We start from the raw sequence: 25,344 nt of genomic DNA, 5'->3' as shown, positions 1-25,344 counted from the left end.
CATTTCCTACCGTACAGGAAAATTCTCTGAGAGAACAGACTGATCAAATTAAAATAGAACATCTGTAGTTTCTTTCACTTTTTATAGGCCATGTTGTTTTTTGCTATTGAACCATGGATTAAACACTATAAGGTATGGCTTTTGTGGCATCATTCATCACGTCTTGCTGACCCTATACTTCTATGGAATAATCTACACTCACACAAACTATATTACAGCCCTGGGTGCAGATTTGTTAGACCCTATATTGAATTTAATGTGTCAAATGTCACTGAAGTTCATGCGTTCAGTCAAGTTGAAGTCAAATGCCATATTTTAATTAAGGATGATATTTGGTCTTCATAATGGTATCTGCTCATGGTATTTATTGTCAGCGCTCTGTCTAAAAAGTCCTTATGTCATGGAGAACGCATAAGTGAAATTTGTAGGCCTTTACTTTTCATGCAGCCTACGTCATCAATGTATGTGTGGATGGTAGCAAGTCTGGTTTTGAGCGCGCCATTAATATTGTGCGCGCTACCAGGAGCAAGAAATCGACAGAGGAACAGCGCGCCCCCGAGAAAAGCACGGAGTCGTTTTAGTTACTGTATGTTTTATCCAAATGGAACACAAATCTGAGTTATTATGATGCGCCTTTGCCCATGACCAACCATCATACGCCTACAAAGCATTGGGAATATACACCTTTTTCTCGTTTTGTAAGAAGCGTTCTATAGGGGTTCCGGTGACGGATTGTTTTTTCTGTCAGGAAATTGGTTGCATTAAAAATACATTTTACTTTATGTCGGTGAGCATCAGGACCTGAATTTATGGAATATCTTTCGCTCAAGTCTTCTGAACAGTTGGTGCATGTTTATCACTTCTATTGCACAAAGAAAGCACAGTTTTTTCCACTTTTGTTGAGTTCTAACACTGCATATCGGGCACCGCGGAGATGGTAAAAGTTCAGTTATGCGCACAATATATTTTCTCGATAGAACCATCCGATCATAACTTGTTATCGATGCAAATATATTAATTGTGTGTGGTCAACTATGTGTTGCATCTGTCTCCTATAATTTTACACCATTATTCCGAAAATAATAGCCTGCTTTCGTAGTTGAATCTTCATCTCCCATCTCCACCATGTTGTGTGTTGAATTACATTTTTTTCACCTGATTTCTTTCTTATAAAACGTCTGGTGCCTGTTTGCAGTTTATGGATTAATAATAAATATTCTGTATAGAAATGGAATAATACAGTTAGGAGAGAAAAAGGGCATAGAACAAAAAGGAAAAATCTGCAAATTTAGCAGGAAAAGGGGCCATCAAAATCACGGAAATCGCTTCGTCCTTTTCCTTTGGTGTACTATTACACTGTTGCAAATGGATTTCATAAAGGCAACACGGTTATTGTTACATCTTTTGTGTTAGTTCACCCTTTCCATGCTGACAAAATGTCACTTGGAAATATTGATTATTGAATAGAGAGAATTATGATGGCCTATTTTTTTGTATTCTAGCCTGTAAGTTGGGCTTCTTGTTCCACAATGAAATGCCATCGGACGTTTTTCTTTTTTGATAAAGTTTGGAAATATGGGCAAGTTGTCGAACGTTTTTGTGGTGACGGAAGGTTTTTGGTCACTTTCTGAGCGCAGTCTAATGTATCGGATTTTGGACTATATTTCTGTTAAATTAATGTGGCATTAGATAAATCCAAATGTATACGCATGTACAGTGACGATCTCGATGTGACGACATTGTGTTTTTTAGGCCTACTGCTCATTAGAATTTATATTTACTGGCTAGTGCGTAACAAACTCTCGTGGACCAGCGCGCGCACTAGTGCCCCCGCACCTGGGGGCAACCCCACCATGGCGCCCTCATCCTTCTGTATCTCGGTGTGGTTGTGTGAGTGAATCAGCAACAAAGACTGGGGATCAAAGCTGAGGATGATGCTCTGGAGATAACGGTTCAAACTGACGCTGCAGCATTTCTCCTGAGCGACCCAGTTAGCAGTTGAACCAGGGCCCCCGCTAGAGGGAACGGCTCTCATCTTCCAGACAGAGGTTAATCATCAGGGCAACAGCACAGGTGAGAGCTCATGCATATTCAACACATCACATCACAGAACAATTTCAAAAGGAATCCAACCTATAGAAACACTCACACCCTTATATGCTGAATATGGCTAAAGGACTCCACTCAATAAGCTCCACTCAAAGTGATATCATTTATTTTTTATCAAATTAATGAATAGTTAAGTGTCCTTAAGCCTCTTAAGGCCTAGTTGTACATCACCTGTAATTCTCATAGTCTAGGGTTTCTCTCCTTCCTTCATGACATTACTTGATCAATTGGACAGTCCCCAGTTCTGGCCCCCGAAGTCAAAGTGAATTACTCCCTAAAAAGCAATGATGAAAACCAGCAGACACTGTGGCCCACAAGAAATGGAGTTTAGAATGATACAGATGTAGGATCTTAATTTGAGCCAGTTTACTACAGCAGGAAAATTACCCTGCAGCAACAGAAAAAGTGAATTATTATGTGGATTATAATTAAAGCCGCAATATGTAACTTTTTGGGTGGCCCAACCAAATTCACATAGAAATCTGAGTTATATATCTGTCATTCTCATTGAAAGCAAGTCTATGAAGCGGTAGATCTGTTCTATGTGCACTATTTCTATGCTTCCCATTCTCTTGTTTTGTTTTTGCTTCCTTTACTTTTGGTTTTGTACACCAGCTTCAAACAGCTAAAAATACAATATTTCTGGTTATTGAAAATATATTTCACACTGGTTTAGATGGTACAAGGATTCTCTACACATTACAGTGCTTGTTTTGCCACATAAACTGAAATTAGGCTAACTATTAGAATTTTAAACCAGAAAATGGCAGAGCAATTTCTGCATATTGCTCCTTTAATGGTCATTTCTGTAGTGGTTGATACATTTTTTGTTAGGGCAAAACAAGTCTGACCTTTCAAAGTGGAAGGTAAAACTGAAATACACTGCAAGTTTGCATTCCCTGCTGTGCAGGAAAATTCTCAACAACAGAAGTGTGATCAAATTAAGATCCTACATCTGAACCAGTACAGGATAGTTCTATGCATGCAACTTTGTCCAACTAATGTTTTGCAAGGGAATTGTCCTCCCTACAGAACTGAGTGGATGCATAAAGTTATGGAGAAATGACAAAGCATTGTGCAATATTATGATTCTAAACTTTCCCTTGATCCTCTGCCTCCTCTCTTTCCCCTCTGCCAGTACTCCTGGAGGTGGTAGTCAATCCATAAGTGGGGTTCCAGCTAACTCTGCTGGGAGGCTGTTTTGGATCTTTATTTTTGTTTTGTTATACAAAACACTTGGCAGACGGTACTCTGAGTTGCACCACTAGGCCGCACTACAAACTTTTATGGCAAGTTTTTACTCAAGCCTTGCAGTGCAGCTGTGAACATAGCAGGTCACCCCAACCCAGAGCACTTGAGCATGTTAAGCAAGGAGAGATGTGAGGCCAGGGACTGCTCAGGGTTTTTTGGATGTAAGGCACTGAGACAGAGCAAGGGCCGTGGTTGGGAAAAACAGCCTTAGACTAAACACCTAAAAGCAGGCAGAGAGAAGTGGAGGGAGGAAAATCCATGTAAATCCGGTGAGTCCTGGAAATGCGATGCAAGTAAAATAAAGGGGGCACAGCTGACTGGGCTGGCAGCGTGCGGCCTCTCTCCTCGCTGAATTCTCCACATTCCTTGGGGAAGGTAATTAAAATCAGGAGAGCGGGGGAGCAGAACGACAGACCTGAGAGGCCAGTCAATGTATAACAGAGATAGATAAGATGTTTGGTTGGTGGGTCCTGAAGCTATCTGCGACCCTGGGATTTCAATCCATGTTTTTATAGGAGGAGGGAGGGCCAATGGTAGCAGGCCTTTGGTTTGGGTGTACAAAGGGTAGACACGTTTAGTGTGTCTCTTGGGTGAGGAGAATGTGAGTGTGGCGAGGGGGCCAGACGGAAATACCTGGCATTCCAGTGGGTGATTATTACCCAGAAATCCAAAGGGCCACTGAAGCGCTTCAGGTGCTGCTGCTGTTGCCCATTTATACTTACACCCCTCTTCATCATACCACTCTACCTCCTCAGCCACTCACCTCCCATCTTCATCCTCCTCTCTTTCCTGTTGTTTATGAGACAGGGGCAGGGTTGACATTTGGCACATGTGCAGTAGTGTATTTTTTACAAGAATGCTCAATCATCAGCACACCTGTTTCATTCCATTTCAACGTCAGTCCTCTCAGATTCTAATAACAACACATTTCATTCGGTTAATATATTTCACTCACCTTAGGGTCCAATGCATTTCTCTGAATTTATATATGAATTTAGAGTTGAGATACAGTGTGCTAAGCCCCCTGGGCAGAGTGGCCAGGCATGCTCAGGTCATTGGGAGGTGACTGGTTATAACTGCTGTGTTGACACTAGTGCCTTCTGGATTGGGTTCCTCTCCTGACCGGCTCTATTTGGATCAATAATAGAACGATATTGATCAGAGAGACTAGAGAAGATTGAGGGGCTGACCTTATAAAAAAAGGAACAGCAGTGTTTTGGGCAACACTTTACCTTACATAGGCAGTATTCTCTGATGATGAATCCAGTACGTGTAATAAAAGGAAGTACCGATACTATATAGTAATAACTAGCATAGCTAAATGATATTGTGCACAATATCTTTTTGTACTTACTACGTTGTTACAGTGTAATAAGTCCAATGCTATTGTGCTGATTGTTACTGTAGTGTAAGGCCCATATATGTGTCTGGTCCACTTTAGGTAAAGAGAATACTAAAATACCCTTTCACTTACCAAAGAAAGCACACATTTTCCAAGCACACTAACCTCTGCTGAATTATAGGCTTATAGTTGTGTCAGTTTTTTTTGAATTCCAAGGTTTCTTTGTCATAGATATGGCAACCTACTCCACTAAAGGACATACGAGAGTCTCTAATGCTGTTGTCTTCTTGGATACACTATACACGTTAATACTTTACCTTGTCGAGGGTTATGGTAAATCAGGGAAAAATGTATACCTGGCACAACTCTGTCACCCTTTTTAAGAGAATATTGCCCTCTTAACATTAACAGTGCCGTTATGACGTAGTTAAGTGAGTGTTTTATGGCTCATGCAGTCGGAGAAGTTTAAAGCTGTCAGAATATTCACAGTAAAACTTTTTCACGTGCTTCGTGCCAGATCTGTCAGTGCCAGTGGAGCTCAAGTTTCAGACCTTTACAACTCTCACTTTTTCTCATGTGCAAAGTTTCTCTCTGTCACACACACACACACACACACACACACACACACACACACACACACACACACACACACACACACACACACACACACACACACAGCTCCAGTGCTTTTTAAATTGCCGTTTCCTGATCGGCCTGGCCTCGTCCCAGAAAAGTAATTTTAGTTTATGTTCCACGCTTTCCTTGAGAAATGGATGGTACTTCAGAAATGACATGTTCCTATATACATTCTCCATGCACCCTATCTTTAAATGCATTACACACCATTTAGTATGTTTATATCAAAGATAAACAGAATGTTTTTTAAGGACTGATGATGTCGTACACTTCACACTAAAAGATAATGTTTTGCCAGTGCTACAAAATATGTTGAACATAAAGATGATGAGTACGATGATGATGACAACAGCAGCTTAGGTTCTGAAATATATTCCCCATGGTAACATACTGGTGCTTTCCCTGCAGGATGTTGATGGGTGGCACTGCAGAGTGAGGAGTCTGAAGAGCTGAAGATCTCTGAAGGTGGTTGGCTTAGACAGCGCTCACACACATCGCCAAAATGAGTGAGTTCCTTGTGTTGATTATGATGATGGTGGAACACACATGAAACCCTCACAATATTACACGTCATAAATGTACACTCAGATGAACGCACGCACGCACGCACGCACGCACGCACACACACACACACACACACACACACACACACACACACACACACACACACACACACACACACACACACTATTCCCCAGCCCCGGGCCTGTGTGAGTTGAGCTGAGCTGATTTTCCAGACGCTGGCCGGGCCGGCAGGTGAAGGATTGATTTTCAGTGTTATGGAGACGGGGCTCTGGTTCTCTCTCCTGCCCTACTGCTGTGTGATGTCTGTCCAAACTACACTAGGGAATATTTCCCTTCGTGAGCTAACACAGCCAATGCAGAGATCACTCAGAGATCAAACATGGGAATAGAAATATCAAAAACACTGCAGTCTGTTCTCTCACTGGCTCCATTACCCTGTCGCTAGCTGAACACTCTCAATGTGGGTTTATATAAAAACACACATTTTCTGTGTACACAACTAGAAGTGGGAATTATGTGGCTACATGTGCACGCGTGCGCACACACACACACACACACACACACACACACACACAATTACACTTCAATTTGATCTCATGGTAAATGTGTGTTTCCACCAACCGTTCTCCCCTACAGATGAGCGTCAGGCTCTCCACTCCATAATGAAGGACCTAGTGGCCCTCCAGATGACAAGGCGCCAGCCTGGGCCCTCTTATGACACGGGGAAACCCAAGACTCTGCCCAACCCTGTCCCTGCCCCTGCTAAGAGACAGGTAAACCACCTACCACCCCACACAGTCAACAACACACACTCTCCTCAGACAGGCATGTCATCATCATCTCTACATGACATCTTGTTTCCCTTCATGACCCCATCATGACCCTGTGACCTCCCATGACCCCTCTTGATGGGGCTTCTTCTTTACTCCCTCAGGATGATGTCAGAATAAAGTTTGAGTTCAGTGGAGAGAGGAGGTGAGTGGGTTTTCTTGTTTTTGGATGTGTGTCTTTGTGTGTGTGTGTGTGTGTGTGTGTGTGTGTGTGTGTGTGTGTGTGTGTGTGTGTGTGTGTGTGCTTGTTTTATCACGTCTTTGTCTGTGAGAAGAGCATGGTCAGCTCAGCTCAAACGCACTCCAGATCTCCAGTCAGAATGGTATGTGAAGCGGAGAATGGAAAGGGAAAGGACTGCGGTTTGGCTGTGGCAGCCAGCAGAAACCACAGCTATGTTAGGTGTGCTTAGAGGAATCTGCACACACTGGAAACGGAATATGTTTGTAAAAGTGTGTGTGCACGCTTGTGTTGCAGATCTAAAGAGGATATAGTTTCCAGACCAAAACACTTTTTTTCCTTGTCTGTTTGTCTGTCCATCTTACCCACTGTTTGTCTACATCTTTTTTATTTGTGAGGATACTGATGTTTGGGAGGCCTGTGCAGTTTGAAGAAATCCAGCAGAAGGTCAAAACTGTCTTTGGCCAACAGCTAGACTTGCACTATATGAACAATGAGGTACAGCTAACCCCACATCTCTTTCTCTGCATTTCTCACCTACAAACACTCTCTCAGACAAACACCAACACAATGCATACACACACAAACACTGGCCCTCACAGCAACCCACTTGATGTAGGTAACGTTTACGGCCAGTTTCCTGGACATTTAGTCCTAAGTACTAAGATGCATGTTTAATGGAGATTCTCCCTTAGTGTCTCTGTGTTTTGGTTGAGTCCTCTCTGTGTGCTGTGTGTCCAGCTGTCCATCCCTCTGCGTGGTCAGGACGACCTGGACAAGGCCATTGACCTGCTGGACCGCAGCTCCAAGATTAAGAGCATCAAGATCTTGCTGCTGACGCAGGAGCAGTGCAATGTACTACTACTACACACACACACACACACACACACACACACACACACACACACACACACACACACACACACACACACACACACACACACACACACACACATAAATACACAGACATACAGAAAAAACATACACACATTAAGCAATAAGATGTTATTAAAATCAGATGTAATGGGGTAGTGTGTACAGTCTATATGTGGATACTGAACACACCCCTCTCACCCCACCCCTAGGCCTCCCCATCCCCCTCTCCCTCTCCCTCCTCCCACCACACGGTGAGTAAGCAGGTGAGGATCAAAGCCTCCCAGTCCACAGGTGATGTCAGCACGGTGTACCAGCCCTCAGAGCCCAGGGGGCGCCACCTCTCCACCAGTGAGTATGAACAAGCAGATTCAACTCATAGCTGTTTCCTCTATTCTACTGCCTTTGCTTTCAACATCCTCTTTCTCCATTTCTCTCGCTATAACTTTTTTTTACAATAGAAAGGGAAGGGTAGTGGTATCTGTCAATATGGAGAGACAGTAATGTTGTATATTGTCTGGTTTGATGTTTGTCATGTCTTGCTCTCTTAACTCTTTTATTTTGCTAGCTTTCTCTTTGTCTCTCTCTCTCTCCCCCCTGCCCCCCACTCTCTCTCATTTCCACCCCCCCCCCTCTCTCTCTAGCTGCTGTTGTTTCTCTGGCTTCCTCTCTTAGCAGTAGGTTCTCTTCCTCTTCCTGTCAACCATCACTGGCTACTCTACAATGGCCTGCTGGCCACAAGCCAATCAGATTTAGAGACACTATTAGCATGGCGGTCCAATGGCCTGGTTTTAGAAACACTGGCTGTTTTGGGAGAGGGTTGAAATTAGTGCTGCGTGAGGGAAACTGTACAAATCCTAAATTCTCTGCAGATCCGTCGCCTGAGGCAGAGTTACATTTCTAACAGTCACATTATTAATCATTTAGATATTTTTCCCCTCATTTCATTCTGTGGTTGGAGAGAGAGATCATATCTGTTATCAGTGTTAAAGATGTATCTTCTTTTCTCCCACATAATCCATTGTTTAACATTTTTTTTAATATATATTTTTTTCATTCAGCAGATGCTCTTATCCAAAGCGACTTACCTAAGCAATTAGGGTTAAGTGCCTTGCTCAAGGGCACATTTACAGATTTTTTCACCTAGTCTGCTCTGGGATTCAAAACCAAGACCTTTTGGTTACTGGCCCAAACGCTTTTAACCACTAGGCTACCTGTCATTGATCTTGGTACACCAGAATCCCATTATCTCATGTATTGATTTCCATTGGTTTAGAACAGTGTAATATGGCCAAGTCACAGTCCTATTTTTTATCCTCCTCCTCTCTCCCGTCCCAGGCTCTCAGAACACAGGCCGTAGCTCCCCCCCTCCTGGCTATGTCCCTGAGCGGCAGCAGAGGATCGCTCGCCAGGGCTCCTACACCAGCATCAACAGTGAGGGAGAGTTCATCCCAGAGAGCGACCAGTGTGTGAGTCATTGCACTGTACACAAACAAGTGCACACACACACACACACACACACACACACACACACACACACACACACACACACACACACACACACACACACACACACACACACACACACACACACACACTGTTGGGTTAATACTGTGTCTCCTCTCCCTAGGTGCTGGACCCCTGGAGCAGTGCAGAGAACTCTGTCTCAGGAAGCTGCCAGTCGCTGGACAGTAGCTCAGACAGGTGAGTGCAGGGCTCTACCCCACATTCTACCCAGGGGTGAAGTAAGCCAGTACTGTCTGGTATGGCATCCCGGCAAAATAAATAGTGGGGTACTCCGTACTGGTAAAACATGAGCCTATGTTCTAAAATGGCGCCGGAAGAAATGGCAGCAGAGGACAAAGAGCCGGATGCCTGGTCAGGACCCGGAGAAGGCGACTGGGAAAGCTGCCGTTAAAGCTGCCGTTACCGTCAATACTACTCGCCAACGTGCAATCATTGGACAATAAATTAGACGAGGTAGGATCACGAATATCCTACCAACGGGACATCAAAAACTGTAATATCCTATGTTTCACGGAATCGTTGCTGAATGACGACATGGATATTCAGCTAGCGGGATACATGCTGCACCGGCAAGATAGAACAGCACACTCCGGTAAGATGAGGGGAGGCGGTCTGTGCATATTTGTAAACAACAGCTGGTGCAAGAAATCTAAGGAAGTCTCTAGATTTTGCTCGCCTGAAGTAGAGTATATTGTGCTAAATTGCAGGCCACACTACTTGCGTAGAGAGTTTTCAGCTATACTTTTCATGGCTGTTTATTTACCACCACAGACAGATGCTGCCACTAAGACCGCACTCAGTCAGCTGTAGAAGGAAATAAGCAAACAGGAAACCACTCACCCAGAGGCGGCGCTCCTAGTGGCCGGACACTTTAATGCAGGGAAACTTATATCAGTTCTGCCAAATTTCTATCAACATGTTAAATGTGCAACCAGAGGGAAAAAAATTCTAGATCACCTGTACTCCACACACAGAGGCGCATACAAAGCTCTCCCTCGCCCTCCATTTGGTAAATCCGACCACAACTCTAAATCAAATCAAATCAAAGTTTATTTGTCACGTGCGCTGAATACAACAGGTGTAGACCTTACAGTGGAATGCTTACTTACAGGCTCTAACCAATAGTGCAAAAAAGGTATTAGGTGAACAATAGGTAGGTAAAGAAATAAAAACAACAGTAAAAAACAGGCTATATACAGTAGCGAGGTTAGTCGGGCTGATTGAGGTAGTATGTACATGTAGATACGGTTAAAGTGACTATGCATATATGATGAACAAGCAAAAATTAAAGCAGGAAGCACCAGTGACTCGGTCTATAAAAAAGTGGTCAGATGAAGAAGATGCTAAACTACAGGACTGTTTTGCTATCACAGACTGGAACATGTTCCGGGATTCTTCTGATGGCATTGAGGAATACACCACATCAGTCACTGGCTTTATCAATAAGTGCATCGAGGACGTCGTCCCCACAGTGACTGTACGTACATACCCCAACCAGAAGCCATGGATTACAGGCAACATTCGCACTGCGCTAAAGGGTAGAGCTGCCGCTTTCAAGGTGCAGAACTCTAACCCGGAAGCTTACAAGAAATCCTGCTATGCCCTGCGACGAACCATCAAACAGGCAAAGCGTCAATACAGGACTAAGATTGAATCCTACTACACCGGCTCTGATGCTCGTCTTATGTGGCAGGGCTTGCAAACTATTACAGACTACAAAGGGAAGCACAGCCGCGAGCTGCCCAGTGACACGAGCCTACCAGACGAGCTAAATAACTTCTATGCTTGCTTTGAGGCCAGCAACATTGAGGCATGCATGAGAGCATCAGCTGTTCCAGACGACTGTGTGATCACGCTCTCCATAGCCGACGTGAGTAAGACCTTTAAACAGGTCAACATTCACAAGGCCGTGGGGCCAGACGGATTACCAGGATGTGTGCTCCGGGCATGTGCTGACCAACTGGCAGGTGTCTTCACTGACATTTTCAACATGTCCCTGATTGAGTCTGGAATACCAACATGTTTCAAGCAGACCACCATAGTCCCTGTGCCCAAGAACACAAAGGCAACCTGCCTAAATGACTACAGACCCTTAGCACTCACGCCCGTAGCCATGAAGTGCTTTGAAAGGTTGGTAATGGCTCACATCAACACCATTATCCCAGAAACCCGAGACCCACTCCAATTTGCATACCGCCCAAACAGATCCACAGATGATGCAATCCCTATTGCACTCCATACTGGCCTTTCCCACCTGGACAAAAGGAACACTTATGTGAGAATGCTATTCATTAACTACAGCTCAGCGTTCAACACCATAGTATCCTCAAAGCTCATCACTAAGCTAAGGATCCTGGGACTAAACACCTCTCTCTGCAAATGGATCCTGGACTTCCTGACGGGCCGCCCCCAGGTGGTGAGGGTAGGTAGCAACACATCTGCCATGCTGATCCTCAACACTGGAGCTCCGCAGGGGTGCATGCTCAGTCCCCTCCTGTATTCCCTGTTCCCCCACGACTGCATGGCCAGGCACGACTCCAACACCATCATTAAGTTTGCAAACGACACAACAGTGGTAGGCATGATCACCGACAACGACGAGACAGCCTATAGGGAGGAGGTCAGAGACCTGGCCAGGTGGTGCCAGAATAACAACCTATCCCTCAACGTAACCAAGACTAACTAGATGATTGTGGACTACAGGAAAAGGAGGACCGAGCATGCCCCCATTCTCATCGACGGGGCTGTAGTGGAGCAGGTTGAGAGCTTCAAGTTCCTTGGTGTCTACATCAACAACAAACTAGAATGGTCCAAACATACATCGCATTCTAGTGACTCCTTGTGGCGGGCCGAACGCCTTCAAGCTGACTTCGGTCTCCAGCTGGACAGTGTTTCCTCTGACACATTGGTGTGGCTGTCTTCCGGGTTAAGCGAGCAGTGTGGTTAGGCAGGGTCCTGTTTCGACCTTCGCCTCTTCTGAGTTCGTAGGGGAGTTACAGCGATGGGACAAGACTGTAACTACCAAATGGGGATAAAAAACAAAACAGGTTTAACATGTTAAAAGTGATATGACAAATCTTTACTAGGCCCACAGAGATCATATTTAAAATGAATAAGGATTCTAAATGTAATTATATAATTACACCTATAAAAAGAAGGTGTGTGGGCACTTGGGTGTCCGGTACCAGTAAGAAATTAAATCTACTTTTACCCCTGATTCTACCTCACACGTACACAATACTGGACTTTGGTTATAAAGACAGTGTATGTATTTTGAGGAAGGGATCAGCACCTCTCACTCTCTCTTTATTTGTCCTTCCTCCCAGCCCCTCCCTGAGGAAGTCACGCATGCACCGAGCCAAGAGCTACCCTGATAACCGGCAGCAGGAGAACGTCTCAGGTGGGTGCCCAGGAGGAATCCTAAAATCACTACATAAGATATAGATCCTCACTGTAACGGAAAACTGTCATTTATACAGTCATTTGAGCTATTATCAACAGTAAAAAACATTGGAAGTTTTACTGTAGCATACTGTAAATTATGGGGAAATTGCTGTATTTCGAATGGTACTGTAATTCCACCCCACGAATGCAGTACCGTACTGTATCTTTAGAGCACCAAAAACCTTATGACCACTAGTGGGTGCATGGTATTGTTGTCTCTGGCTTATTACTATATTTGAGGCGTGCCTTGTAAGAGGCTATATTTGTTGCAACCGTGAGTGAGAATGCTGTACCAATTTTACTCTTATGTGGTTAAAGTGGCCCATCAATAAAAAATGTATAAGGGCAGATTGGAGTGGCAGCAAATGGTTGAGCATTTTGCCATGTCCTTTTGGTCTGTCTTGAATTGTAGTTGCTGCCAGTTTGGAAGCCTTTGTTAAGGCCTCTAGAAGTGCAAGTGATATAAAGCACCAAATATGAATTAATATGCTGTAATGTGTAAACACTTAGCAGCCAACTTGCTTGCACCAATCCCATGTAATTACAGTAAAATACTGTCATCCACGCATTCATTAATCCATTCCGATTACGGTAGCATTTAGTTTTGTACAGTATAATACAGTCAATTTATGATCTTTTTCTTTGTGTCATTACACGGTACTTGCTTTGATACCGTATTCATATTACATCAGGTGTACGGTAATATGAAATACAGAATTTTACTTGCATCCGAGCTGCCTGTAAGCTACTGTCAAATTCATGGTAACCCCTTTACAGTGCTGGCAAGAGAGCCGCTGTCAAGCCCCTTAGCAACAGGCCTAAAGCACAATGCAGCTCCTAGCAACAAAGCAACAGTGTAGTCCCAAGCAACAGCACAGAGCAACAAGGCAGCTCTTAGCAGCAGAGCCTCAAATGAATGCTGTATGACTGAGCTGAGTCTGAATCCTGTTGTAGTCTAACCTTCACCCTCTCTCTCGCTCTCTTTACTCCTTCCTCCCTCTCAGACCGGGAGAACCATGTGTATGATAAGGTGGTGGGGAAGGGAGGGACATACCCCCGCAGGTACCATGTCTCCCTGCATCACAAGGACCATAGTGAAGGTAGGGGCACTGTTCACTGTTCCTCTCACCAAACCACTTTGCGCCATATTACTTTGTATTTGACCTTTTCCCTGACCCCTCTCTTGAACCATCTCCTCCTTCTCTTGGTCTCTTGGTTCTTCTCTCATCACTCCTTCACCCTCAACTCTCCTCTCATCCCCCCAGGTCGGAGGACGTTCCCGCGGATCCGTCGCCCCCAGGGTAACCTGTTCACCCTGGTACCCTCACGGCGCTCCCTCAACGGCAGCGAGGAGAGTCTGGGCAGCTGGCAGCTAGTGGACAAGCAGGGCAGGCTCCGCCCACAGGAGCGCCCCGTCGCCCACAAGTGTGAGTCCCGACCCTGCCTCTTCATCTTATATTTACATATACTGCTCAAAAAAATAAAGGGAACACTTAAACAACACAATGTAACTCCAAGTCAATCACACTTCTGTGAAATCAAACTGTCCACTTAGGAAGCAACACTGATTGACAATAAATTTCACATGCTGTTGTGCAAATGGAATAGACAACAGGTGGAAATTATAGGCAATTAGCAAGACACCCCCAATAAAGGAGTGGTTCTGCAGGTGGTAACCACAGACCACTTCTCAGTTCCTATGCTTCCTGGCTGATGTTTTGGTCACTTTTGAATGCTGCCGGTGCTTTCACACTAGTGGAAGCATGAGACGGAGTCTACAACACACACAAGTGGCTCAGGTAGTGCAGCTCATCCAGGATGGCACATCAATGCGAGCTGTGGCAAGAAGGTTTGCTGTGTCTGTCAGCGTAGTGTCCAGAGCATGGAGGTGCTACCAGGAGACAGGCCAGTACATCAGGAGACGTGGAGGAGGCCGTAGGAGGGCAACAACCCAGCAGCAGGACCGCTACCTCCGCCTTTGTGCAAGGAAGAGCAGGAGGAGCACTGCCAGAGCCCTGCAAAATGACCTCCAGCAGGCCACAAATGTGCATGTGTCTGCTCAAACGGTCAGAAACAGACTCCATGAGGGTGGTATGAGGGCCCGACGTCCACAGGTGGGGGTTGTGCTTACAGCCCAACACCGTGCAGGACGTTTGGCATTTGCCAGAGAACACCAAGATTGGCAAATTCGCCACTGGCGCCCTGTGCTCTTCACAGATGAAAGCAGGTTCACACTGAGCACATGTGACAGACATGACAGTCTGGAGACGCCGTGGAGAACGTTCTGCTGCCTGCAACATCCTCCAGCATGACCGGTTTGGCGGTGGGTCAGTCATGGTGTGGGGTGGCATTTCTTTGGGGGGCCGCACAGCCCTCCATGTGCTCGCCAGAGGTAGCCTGACTGCCATTAGGTACCGAAATGAGATCCTCAGACCCCTTGTGAGACCATATGCGGTTGGCCCTGGTGCGGTTGGCCCTGGGTTCCTCCTAATGCAAGACAATGCTAGACCTCATGTGGCTGGAGTGTGTCAGCAGTTCCTGCAAGAGGAAGGCATTGATGCTATGGACTGGCCCACCCATTCCCCAGACCTGAATCCAATTGAGCACATCTGGGACATCATGTCTCGCTCCATCCACCAACGCCACGTTGCACCACAGACTGTCCAGGAGTTGGCGGATGCTTTAGTCCAGGTCTGGGAGGAGATCCCTCAGGAGACCATCCGCCACCTCATCAGGAGCATGCCCAGGCGTTGTAGGGAGGTCATACAGGCACGTTGAGGCCACACACACTACTGAGCCTCATTTTGACTTGTTTTAAGGACATTACATCAAAGTTGGATCAGCCTGTAGTGTGGTTTTCCACTTTAATTTTGAGTGTGACTCCAAATCCAGACCTCCATGGGTTGATAAATTGGATTTCCATTGATTATTTTTGTGTGATTTTGTTGTCAGCACATTCAACTATGTAAAGAAAAAGTATTTAATAAGATTATTTCATTCATTCAGATCTAGGATGTGTTATTTTAGTGTTCCCTTTATTTTTTTGAGCAGTGTATATTACATATATTTTACATATATTTTATAGTTATTAGAGATTTCATACTAATACATCTATTTTTGTATCCTACACATTTTAAATAAGGGAGTTAGTTTGTATGATGAATGCAGTGTGTTTTGAGAGTATGGTGTCATGTTTTCTATATGAAGAGGATGATATGTATGGTGAATGCCCCTCCCTCCACAGCCCCCAGTGCTCCAATGACGTGGAGGCGGGGCAAGCTGCTGGGTCAGGGGGCGTTTGGGAGGGTTTACCTGTGTTACGATGTGGACACGGGACGGGAGCTGGCCGCCAAGCAGGTGGTGTTTGACCCGGACAGTCCTGACACCAGCAAGGTGAGACAGCAGGGGATGCCGGAACAGTATGCTACTACACAGATTGTTTTCTGCTTTTATATCAAAGTCTACTGTTGACAGCCAGGCTACTGTAATGTATTTATGCCAAGATGACTCAGACTCCCCAGCCTGAAGGAGAACTCTGTATGACTTGAGTTCCCGTGTATTGTTAAAGATTGGTGCAGAGAGGCTTAGCCTGGAGCACCTTTAGCCTGGAGCAATGCCAAGAATGAGGTCATGTGTTCAGCAAGCTACTTTACTCTTAAGAGGCGATTGTGGAGGAATGCAGTATGGTGCTGTGTTTAACCTGACTGAGTTTTACTAGCTAATTGTTGGTCAACTGTCTTAAACACAAAATACGCTATTCAACGATCTGTGGTCAGGAATCAGATAAACTCATGCTCTGAATCACTAACGCGGTCAAATCCTGACTGAGTGCTCATCTTTGTCTCTGAGAGCAAATAACTTTGAGGAGATTCAAGGGACTTTCTTTCCTTTCTCTCTCCCCCCTCTTTAATGTCTTTTCCTGTCTGCTACAGAGAAAACATGCACTGTCACTTCCTGTATCTGGAGTATTTGTAGGGGGTGAGGAGGGGGAGAGTAGCAGAGCCAGCTTTGCCTTGGCCTCCAATCACCCCTTAAACTCCCCTCGTCTCTCTTGCGCTCTCCCTCTCGCTCTCCCTCTCGCTCCTATTCTCTCTCTCCCATTCTCTCACACTCTCTCTCTCTCTTTCTCTGTCTCTGTTTCTGTCTCTCTCTCTCTCTCTGTCTCTCTGTCTCTGTCTCTCTCTCTGTCTCCCTGTCTTTCTCTGTCTCTCGCTCTGTCTCTCTGTCTGTCTCTCTGTCTGTCTCTCTCTCTCTCTCTCTCTCTCTCTCTGTCTCTGGCCCCCCAGCCTGCAGCGGATGTTAATCCGTTGTTGTTGTTTTTATCTATTTAGTGGGTCTTTGTGTTGTGGATACTTTGTATATAGCTCCATTTCCTTCTTCCGCTCTCTCTCTCTGTGATGTGATCTCTGTGGCCATATTCTCTGAGGTAAACAGAGGAACTGCTTTTGAGGAACTGGACTGTTAGCGCTAATGTCCTATCTGCAGAGAGAGCTGGTCTGTGTGTCTGAAATGCTTTTTCCATTTGTCAGATTTTTTTGTTGTCTTTGTATAGCTTTTGGTGGACAGATGACTCATTTATATCATGTAATGTTGAGGCTTTTGTTGTTGTTGTTGAGTACAACAACCCTCAACCTGTTGTTCTCTGTCTGTCTGTCTGTCTGTCTGTCTGTCTGTCTGTCTGTCTGTCTGTCTGTCTGTCTGTCTGTCTGTCTGTCTGTCTGTCTGTCTGTCTGTCTGTCTGTCTGTCTCTCTGTCTGTCTGTCTGTCTCTCTGTCTGTCTGTCTGTCTCTCTGTCTGTCTGTCTGTCTGTCTGTCTGTCTGTCTGTCTGTCTGTCTGTCTGTCTGTCTGTCTGTCTGTCTGTCTGTCTGTCTGTCTGTCTGTCTGTCTGTCTCTCTGTAGGAGGTGAGTGCTCTGGAGTGTGAGATCCAGTTGTTAAAGAACCTCCACCACGAACGCATCGTCCAGTACTACGGCTGTCTGAGGGACCACAACGAAAAGACCCTCACCATCTTCATGGAGTACATGCCGGGGGTCAGTCTATTCTTCACACATCGGCTCAGGGCTGGAGTGTTGGGGGTTAAAGGGTATCTGTGGTGTTCAGTCCTGGACTGTGTCCCAGTCTCTCCTGGGAATAGGAGTATAAACCATGCACTTCCTTCTTGTCTTTCAGGGTTCAGTCAAAGACCAGTTGAAGGCCTATGGGGCGCTGACGGAAAACGTGACGCGGAAGTACACACGGCAGATCCTGGAGGGCATGTCCTATCTGCACAGCAACATGATCGTTCACCGTGACATCAAAGGTAGTTATGTCAACACACTGCTCAGATGGCCATTTGTAGTAAAGATAGTGAACTAAATGGCTATAGACTTCCAGACTCAAGCACAAGGACCTAAAAGCTACATTTAAAATACAAGGAAGGTGGTTGGGTGAGTCTGTGTCACATGGTGTTACTCTGTCGTCTCCTTATCCAGGTGCCAACATCCTGCGGGATTCGGCGGGAAACGTGAAGCTGGGAGATTTTGGCGCCAGCAAGAGGCTGCAGACCATCTGCATGTCTGGCACGGGCATCCGCTCTGTCACTGGCACCCCCTACTGGATGAGCCCCGAGGTGATCAGCGGAGAGGGCTACGGCAGGAAGGCTGACGTCTGGTAAGGACCGGGACACATGGGGTTGGGGTTTGGGTAAGAGGTCTTATACACATGCAGGTGATTCTGATTAGTTGTGTTGATAGGGGGGAGGTGGAGGACAGATGTCTCATCTGGGAGTGTGTGAATATCTTCAAGTGTCAGATGCTTTCCTTGTGTGCTCTTACAAGTAGGCTCCTTCCCTGATAGAGAGGCTAGACTGCTGGAATGTGAAGGGAGGGAAAATAGCTGTTCTAAAAGTGGGAAACCATTATTCTTCAAGGGAAAAAGTGCTATATATAAAATAGTAAAAGTGCTATATTTAAAAGAGAATGTCGAGAAGGACTGCCTCACTCCCACGTACAGGGCCCTGAAATGGTTCGGGCCCACCTGCTGCCCAGGAATTCCCCTGTGCAATCTGATTGTGTAGGATCCCATCAGGCGAGGGATGTGATTGGCCAAGAGCCAGTCAACCAGCCAGCTTGTGACAGGGTTCGGAATGTTCTGACCTCATTGCTCCCCTGGGGGGCCAGACCAGGCCGGGAGCGTCGGTAGGGGGTAACAGGTCCAAAGGGGAGTCTGTCCCTAAACCCAGCTCCCCTCACCAGCCCCCTGCTCTGTCTGACTTCAGGACTGAAACGGCCTCCCGTAGCCAGCAAAAGCACACTTTAATTGTCAACAGGGAAAAAGTTTCCACCAAAACATTCCAGTGGGGCCTGGGAAAGCAGAAGAGCAGAGGGATGGCCTTTTCCCTTCGTGCCTGTAGTGAGGGAAAGCAGAAGAGCAGAGGGATGGCCTTTTCCCTTCGTGCCTGTAGTGAGGGAAAGCAGAAGAGCAGAGGGATGGCCTTTTCCCTTCGTGCCTGTAGTGAGGGAAAGCAGAAGAGCAGAGGGATGGCCTTTTCCCTTCGTGCCTGTAGTGAGGGAAAGCAGAAGAGCAGAGGGATGGCCTTTTCCCTTCGTGCCTGTAGTGAGGGAAAGCAGAAGAGCAGAGGGATGGCCTTTTCCCTTCGTGCCTGTAGTGAGGGAAAGCAGAAGAGCAGAGGGATGGCCTTTTCCCTTCGTGCCTGTAGTGAGGGAAAGCAGAAGAGCAGAGGGATGGCCTTTTCCCTTCGTGCCTGTAGTGAGGGAAAGCAGAAGAGCAGAGGGATGGCCTTTTCCCTTCGTGCCTGTAGTGAGGAAAAGCTGCCCTTTGTTTTTTCAGTGTGTTAACACTGCTTTTGTCAATTCACACAAGTCAATGAGTTATACGATGGTGTATTGCATTGAATGTCCTATTCTGATGTTTGTGTGTGAGCGTGTTTCAAGTTTGTAGTTGTATTAGTCGTATGTACAGGATACACATGGTGTACACCGTCTAACAAAATGCTGACTTGCAGGTTCCTTCTCAACAATGCAACAACAATAAGAAATAATAATAGATAAGAATACAAACATAAAGTAAATGGCTCAGTAGAATAGAATACATTTTTATCATAAGTATAATACAGGAAGGCACCATTTCTATTCCAATATTTACACATGTTTTGTGGAAGGGGAGATTGGGCGGCAAGTGTTTAAATTGTGTATTTGTGCTCGTATCGGTGTTCTCTTAACCCTGTGTGTGTCTCCTTCCCCAGGAGCCTGGGCTGCACAGTGGTGGAGATGCTGACAGAGAAGCCTCCCTGGGCCGAATACGAGGCCATGGCAGCCATCTTTAAGATCGCTACCCAGCCCACCAAACCCCTGCTGCCCTCACACACCTCGGACCACACCCGTGACTTCATCCACCGCATCTTTGTGGAGGCCAAGCACCGGCCCAGTGCTGAGGAGCTGCTCAGACACCCCTTCTCCCAGATCCTCTGCTGAGGGGAAGTACTAGTACACTTTCTCTGTCTCAACCGCTCCTCAGGACTCATGGCCTACAGCTGACATCTACACTCTAGACTTGGAATTTGGAACTTGGCTCTTTCCATCCTATAGCTCTCTCCCCAAACCAGACTCACCACCACTCACACTCATTCCTTAACCCACAAATACACATGATCCATTATTATGGATAATAGCACAGTGCCATTATTCCAAGCTGGACAATTATCAAATTCACCTCCAACTTCCCCCACTAGGGGGAGCTATATGACTGATCAGTGTTCAGCTGTCTGCTGTGGAGAACTGGACCCACCAACTCCATACGAACTGTATCTATTCAGCTATCACCTTGGTGGTCTGTGAGAGGATCAAACACACACACACACACACACACACACACACACACACACACACAGACACACACACACACATCAAATCTATTATATGTGGCTCAAGATGGGATTTGATCAAGCACCGCCACCAAATGTGCCTTTCAAATATTCCAAAGTGTCCCCTCCTAAGTTTACATTCTCTAGATGGGCTGTTAGATGAGACCTCTGAGGTAATTAATTGTTTCATATGGGACTTACAGTAAGCTTGAGCAGAGCAGTGTCTGGTCTGCTTAGGCCAAGACAGCAGACCCACAGCCACAGCTCAGTGCTTCAACATGCTAACTGATGAAACCAACAGATGCACCACTCAGTGTTATAGAGACGGGATGGATTTCATTTTTCACTTTCTCCTCTGATCCGTCTCTGATATTCTTTGTATTTTTGAGAAAATGCCTCTTTATGGTCTTTTGAAGACTCATAGTCCCTGATGGTGCTGATCTGTCCTGTCCTCACCATACAACATGGAACCAGAGCCATCAGTGTTTTTATGTTGTCATTATGACCTTCACAGTAGACCAACTCTCCACTGCAGCCCCTCATTATCACAGCCCAGGGTTTTCTGAGTGTAATGACCGATTTCATTCATGAAGGGGTTGGTTTCCAGTTTGGTTGGAGGATATGCTAACTACACAATATTACAAATGATATTGTACTTTGTGATTGAAAGAGAGCTTTTATTTTAGTCCTAGACAAATACAATCCTAATGCCTTGATTTGAAAGTGAGTTGCCATAAGGTTAACCAGTTTTCTCTGTGTTGACAAGTGTATCTAGGAAAACGCTACGCCAAACAGTGGAACTCTGCCATTTAGGATTCATTTGAGTCAGATGCACTTTTATGTAAAATTAATGTTGTTGGTTATTGTTCGCCTTACGAAATTCACTTTTTTTTTTACTTTAAATATTACATTTCTTTCACTTTTATTTAAATCCCTATGTTCATCCATTCCTGAATTTTTATATTCAAATATATATGTATAAATATATTTTTTATATATTGACTCTAGACAATTTGAAATCTAATGAGGATGCATTTAGACCTATGAGTTAAATGTTGCCGTTCGAAATGATAAATTGTGAAAGCAGCTGGTTTTGCAGAAATTACAACATTGGGGTTTATTAGTGAAACACTTTGGGTGGAAAATGAACTCTGGCTATCTTACCTGGTCTCTGCTCCACAACAAGAAACATATCCACATTCCCAGCTCCAGTATAATATATTATGTCTAAAGGTCCATGCTTTATTAAATGGCAACACTTTTCCATTGGACCCTTTCTGTTGGACTGCCCTGTCAAACCTCTCACAGTTTCAGTACTTTTTTTAACCACGGCCACCGCCTAGGAGTTAAAGGCTACTGAAGTTCCTCCATATTTCTCCTTGCTGGCGTGATGTGTGGGAAATAGAGGGGAAGTATGTGAAGTCTAATTTAAAGAGAATGCACTAGAATGCTGTGTCTCACCAGAATAACCTTCTCTTAGTGTCATTCTTGCAGAGCAGAGAGACCGAATGTGTGCGTTAGTTAGACTGAGCTGAGCAGGGCAGGGATGGAGGAGTTCTGAGCAGGGCAGGGATGGAGGAGTTCTGAGCAGGGCAGGGATGGAGGAGTTCTGAGCAGGTAGATGCCAGAGACCGGGGTTCCACCCAACATGACGACTTTGTTTAGCTCAGGGTTCGAGAGACCGACCGGTGCCTAATGTCTGGGGCCCTCCACACTGAGCAAAGGGCTTTCTACAATTACCTTATTTTAGTTTTGTTTTCCATTTATTTCCATTTATTTCAGTGTTACTGGCACTAAAATACTTTCATAAGTGAATCAAATGGATATCATGTGGCTGCTAGATGTTAAAGAAGGCAGCTAAGAATCAGTTCAGTATTAGAAATGGTCCCGTTATATACAAAGAGCCAAAACAAATGTTTCTGTTAACAGAAGAACCCTGGGGTAAGCAAATGAAACAGGAGTTAAACGTTTAGATATATACATGTATGTAAATGTATAAATGAGTATGTTTAATGACAGGGGACTTGCAGTGCAAAGTCACTCCAGTGTATCAAGTGTATTTACGTAGAAAAAACAACAGTATGTTAAATGACATTGTTTTTCTATATCTTTGAGTGCCTAATTTCAAAAACAAATAAATGTTCTTTGTCTCTGGTCCAATATTCTGACCTGCTTACTTGTTTGTTTGCGTAATGTTTTGTGTACGTTCCAGTCATGTACACCGCTCTGATGGAGGTGTGTTTGGTATTGTATAAGATGTTTTTGGGCCAGCGGCTCTGGAACACACCGGCTAGTCTTTCCATGCATGTCTTCATTATCTCTGAGCAGCCAGCAGGTTGGAAAGTCAGACTGGCCCAGTCCAGTAAATAAAAGAACATCTCACTGAATAGAGCTCATTGTTGGGAGAAAGAAGCAACCTGACTGATGCGTGCTCCATCTCTTTCTCCCTCCCTTTAAGACAGAAGAGGAGGCAGAGAGAGCTCTGTTAATCTGTGTGGCCATGGGACAGAGAAACGCTTGGACCCAACAAAGGTTCCTTTTCTTAGCTACTGTGACAAGGGGATGGATGGCAGATAATACTTTATTGCTTTGTTTTTCTGGTAATGCACTTTCTCTGTGTGTGTTTTAGCACGCTGCTTGTTCCATTTTCTTCCTGTGGATCTGACCCATGGCCCCTGTTTAATAGGACCTGATACCAGTTACATAACCTTCCCCTACACCTGCAATGCACCGCTCCATGTGGCCTGCAGGTCTGTTGATGTGGTTAATGGTAGTGTTATTGTGATCAGTGGCAGTGTTATTGTGATCAGTGGTAGTGTTATTGTGGACAGTGGAAGTATTATTGTAGTCAGTAGTAGTGTTATTTTAGTCAGTGGTAGTGGTATTGTGGTCAGTGGTAGTGGTATTGTGGTCAGTGGTAGTGTTATTGTGATCAGTGGTAGTGTTATTGTGGTCAGTGGTAGTGTTATTGTGGTCAGTGGTAGTGTTATTGTGATCAGTGGTAGTGTTATTGTGGTCAGTGGTAGTGTTATTGTGGTCAGTGGTAGTGTTATTGTGGTCAGTGGTAGTGTTATTGTGGTCAGTGGTAGTGTTATTGTAGTCAGTGGTAGTGTTATTGTGATCAGTGGTAGTGTTATTGTGATCAGTGGTAGTGTTATTGTAGTCAGTGGTAGTGTTATTGTGATCAGTGGTAGTGTTATTGTGGTCAGTGGCAGTGTTATTGTGATCAGTGGTAGTGTTATTGTGATCAGTGGTAGTGTTATTGTAGTCAGTGGTAGTGTTATTGTGATCAGTGGTAGTGTTATTGTGGTCAGTGGTAGGGTTGTTGTTATCAGTGGTAGTGTTATTGTGGTCAGTGGTAGTGTTATTGTGATCAGTGGTAGTGTTATTGTGGTCAGTGGTAGTGTTATTGTGATCAGTGGTAGTGTTATTGTGATCAGTGGTAGTGTTATTGTGGTCAGTGGTAGTGTTATTGTGATCAGTGGTAGTGTTATTGTGATTAGTGGTAGTGTCATTGTGGTCAGTGGTAGTGTTATTGTGATCAGTGGTAGTGTTATTGTAGTCAGTGGTAGTGTTTTTGTAGTTAGTGGTAGTGTTATTGTGATCAGTGGTAGTGTTATTGTGATCAGTGGTAGTGTTATTGTAATCAATGGTAGTGTTATTGTAGTTAGTGGCAGTGTAATTGTGGTCAGTGGTAGTGTTATTGTGATCAGTGGTAGTGTTATTGTAGTCGGTGGTAGTGTTATTGTGATCAGTGGTAGTGTTATTGTGGTCAGTGGTAGTGTTATTGTGATCGGTGGTAGTGTTACTGTGATCAGTGGTAGTGTTATTGTAGTCAGTGGTAGTGTTATTGTAGTTAGTGGCAGTGTTATTGTAGTCAGTGGTAGTGTTATTGTGATCAGTGGTAGTGTTATTGTAGTCAGTGGTAGTGTTATTGTGATCAGTGGTAGTGTTATTGTGGTCATTGGTAGTGTTATTGTGGTCAGTGGTAGTGTTATTGTAGTCAGTGGTAGTGTTATTGTGGTCAGTGGTAGTATTATTGTGGTCAGCGGTAGTATTATTGTGGTCAGCGGTAGTGTTATTGTGGTCAGTGGTAGTGTTAATGTGATCAGTGGTAGTGTTATTGTGGTCAGTGGTGGTGTTATTGTGATCAGTGGTATTATTATTGTGGTCAGTGGTAGTGTTATTGTGATCAGTGGTGGTGTTATTGTTGTCAGTGGTAATGTTTTTGTGGTCAGTGGTAGTGGTATTGTCGTCAGTGGTAGTGTTATTGGGTTCAGTGGTAGTGTTATTGTTGTCAGTGGTAATGTTTTTGTGGTCAGTGGCAGTGGTATTGTGGTCAGTGGTAGTGTTATTGTGGTCAGTGGTAGTGTTATTGTGGTCAGTGGCAGTGTTATTGTGGTCAGTGGTAGTGTTATTGTGGTCAGTGGTAGTGTTATTGGGGTCAGTGGTAGTGTTATTGTGATCAGTGGTAGTGTTATTGTGGTCAGTGGTAGTGTTATTGTGGTCAGTGGTAGTGTTATTGTAGTCAGTGGTAGTGTTATTGTGATCGGTGGTAGTGTTATTGTGATCAGTGGTAGTGTTATTGTGATCAGTGGTAGTGTTATTGTAGTCAGTGGTAGTGTTATTGTGGTCAGTGGCAGTGTTATTGTGATCAGTGGTATTGTTATTGTGATCAGTGGTAGTGTTATTGTAGTCAGTGGTAGTGTTGTTGTTATCAGTGGTAGTGTTATTGTGGTCAGTGGTAGTGTTATTGTGATCAGTGG

General features: G+C 44.9%; 1 protein-coding gene across 1 annotated transcript; it reads left to right on the top strand.

Moving 5' to 3' along the window:
* Positions 1-499: 499 nt before the first annotated feature.
* LOC115171523 (mitogen-activated protein kinase kinase kinase 3) lies at positions 500-22,754 on the top strand. Its single transcript, XM_029728444.1, has 17 exons — positions 500-2,073; positions 5,747-5,844; positions 6,500-6,636; positions 6,798-6,838; positions 7,270-7,369; positions 7,613-7,726; positions 7,957-8,095; positions 9,083-9,213; positions 9,375-9,448; positions 12,598-12,671; positions 13,720-13,815; positions 13,981-14,142; positions 15,960-16,108; positions 17,616-17,747; positions 17,887-18,016; positions 18,189-18,366; positions 19,961-22,754. Exons 2-17 carry the CDS (start codon positions 5,841-5,843, stop codon positions 20,187-20,189), a joined length of 1,890 nt encoding a protein of 629 aa, XP_029584304.1. The 5' UTR covers positions 500-2,073; positions 5,747-5,840; the 3' UTR covers positions 20,190-22,754.
* The last annotated feature ends 2,590 nt before the right edge of the window (positions 22,755-25,344 follow it).

This window comes from Salmo trutta, chromosome 32 (genome assembly GCF_901001165.1).
Source record: "Salmo trutta chromosome 32, fSalTru1.1, whole genome shotgun sequence".
NCBI classification, from domain to species: Eukaryota; Metazoa; Chordata; class Actinopteri; order Salmoniformes; family Salmonidae; genus Salmo; species Salmo trutta.
Note: the sequence above shows the minus strand (reverse complement) of the source record. Positions and strands in the feature narration are given on the sequence as shown.

Coding starts and splice junctions, on each gene's coding strand:
- LOC115171523 (XM_029728444.1), top strand. Junction 9,214..9,374: donor TCCCAGAGAGCGACCAGTGT/GTGAGTCATTGC, acceptor TCCTCTCCCTAG/GTGCTGGACCCCTGGAGCAG. Junction 16,109..17,615: donor ACAGTCCTGACACCAGCAAG/GTGAGACAGCAG, acceptor GTCTCTCTGTAG/GAGGTGAGTGCTCTGGAGTG.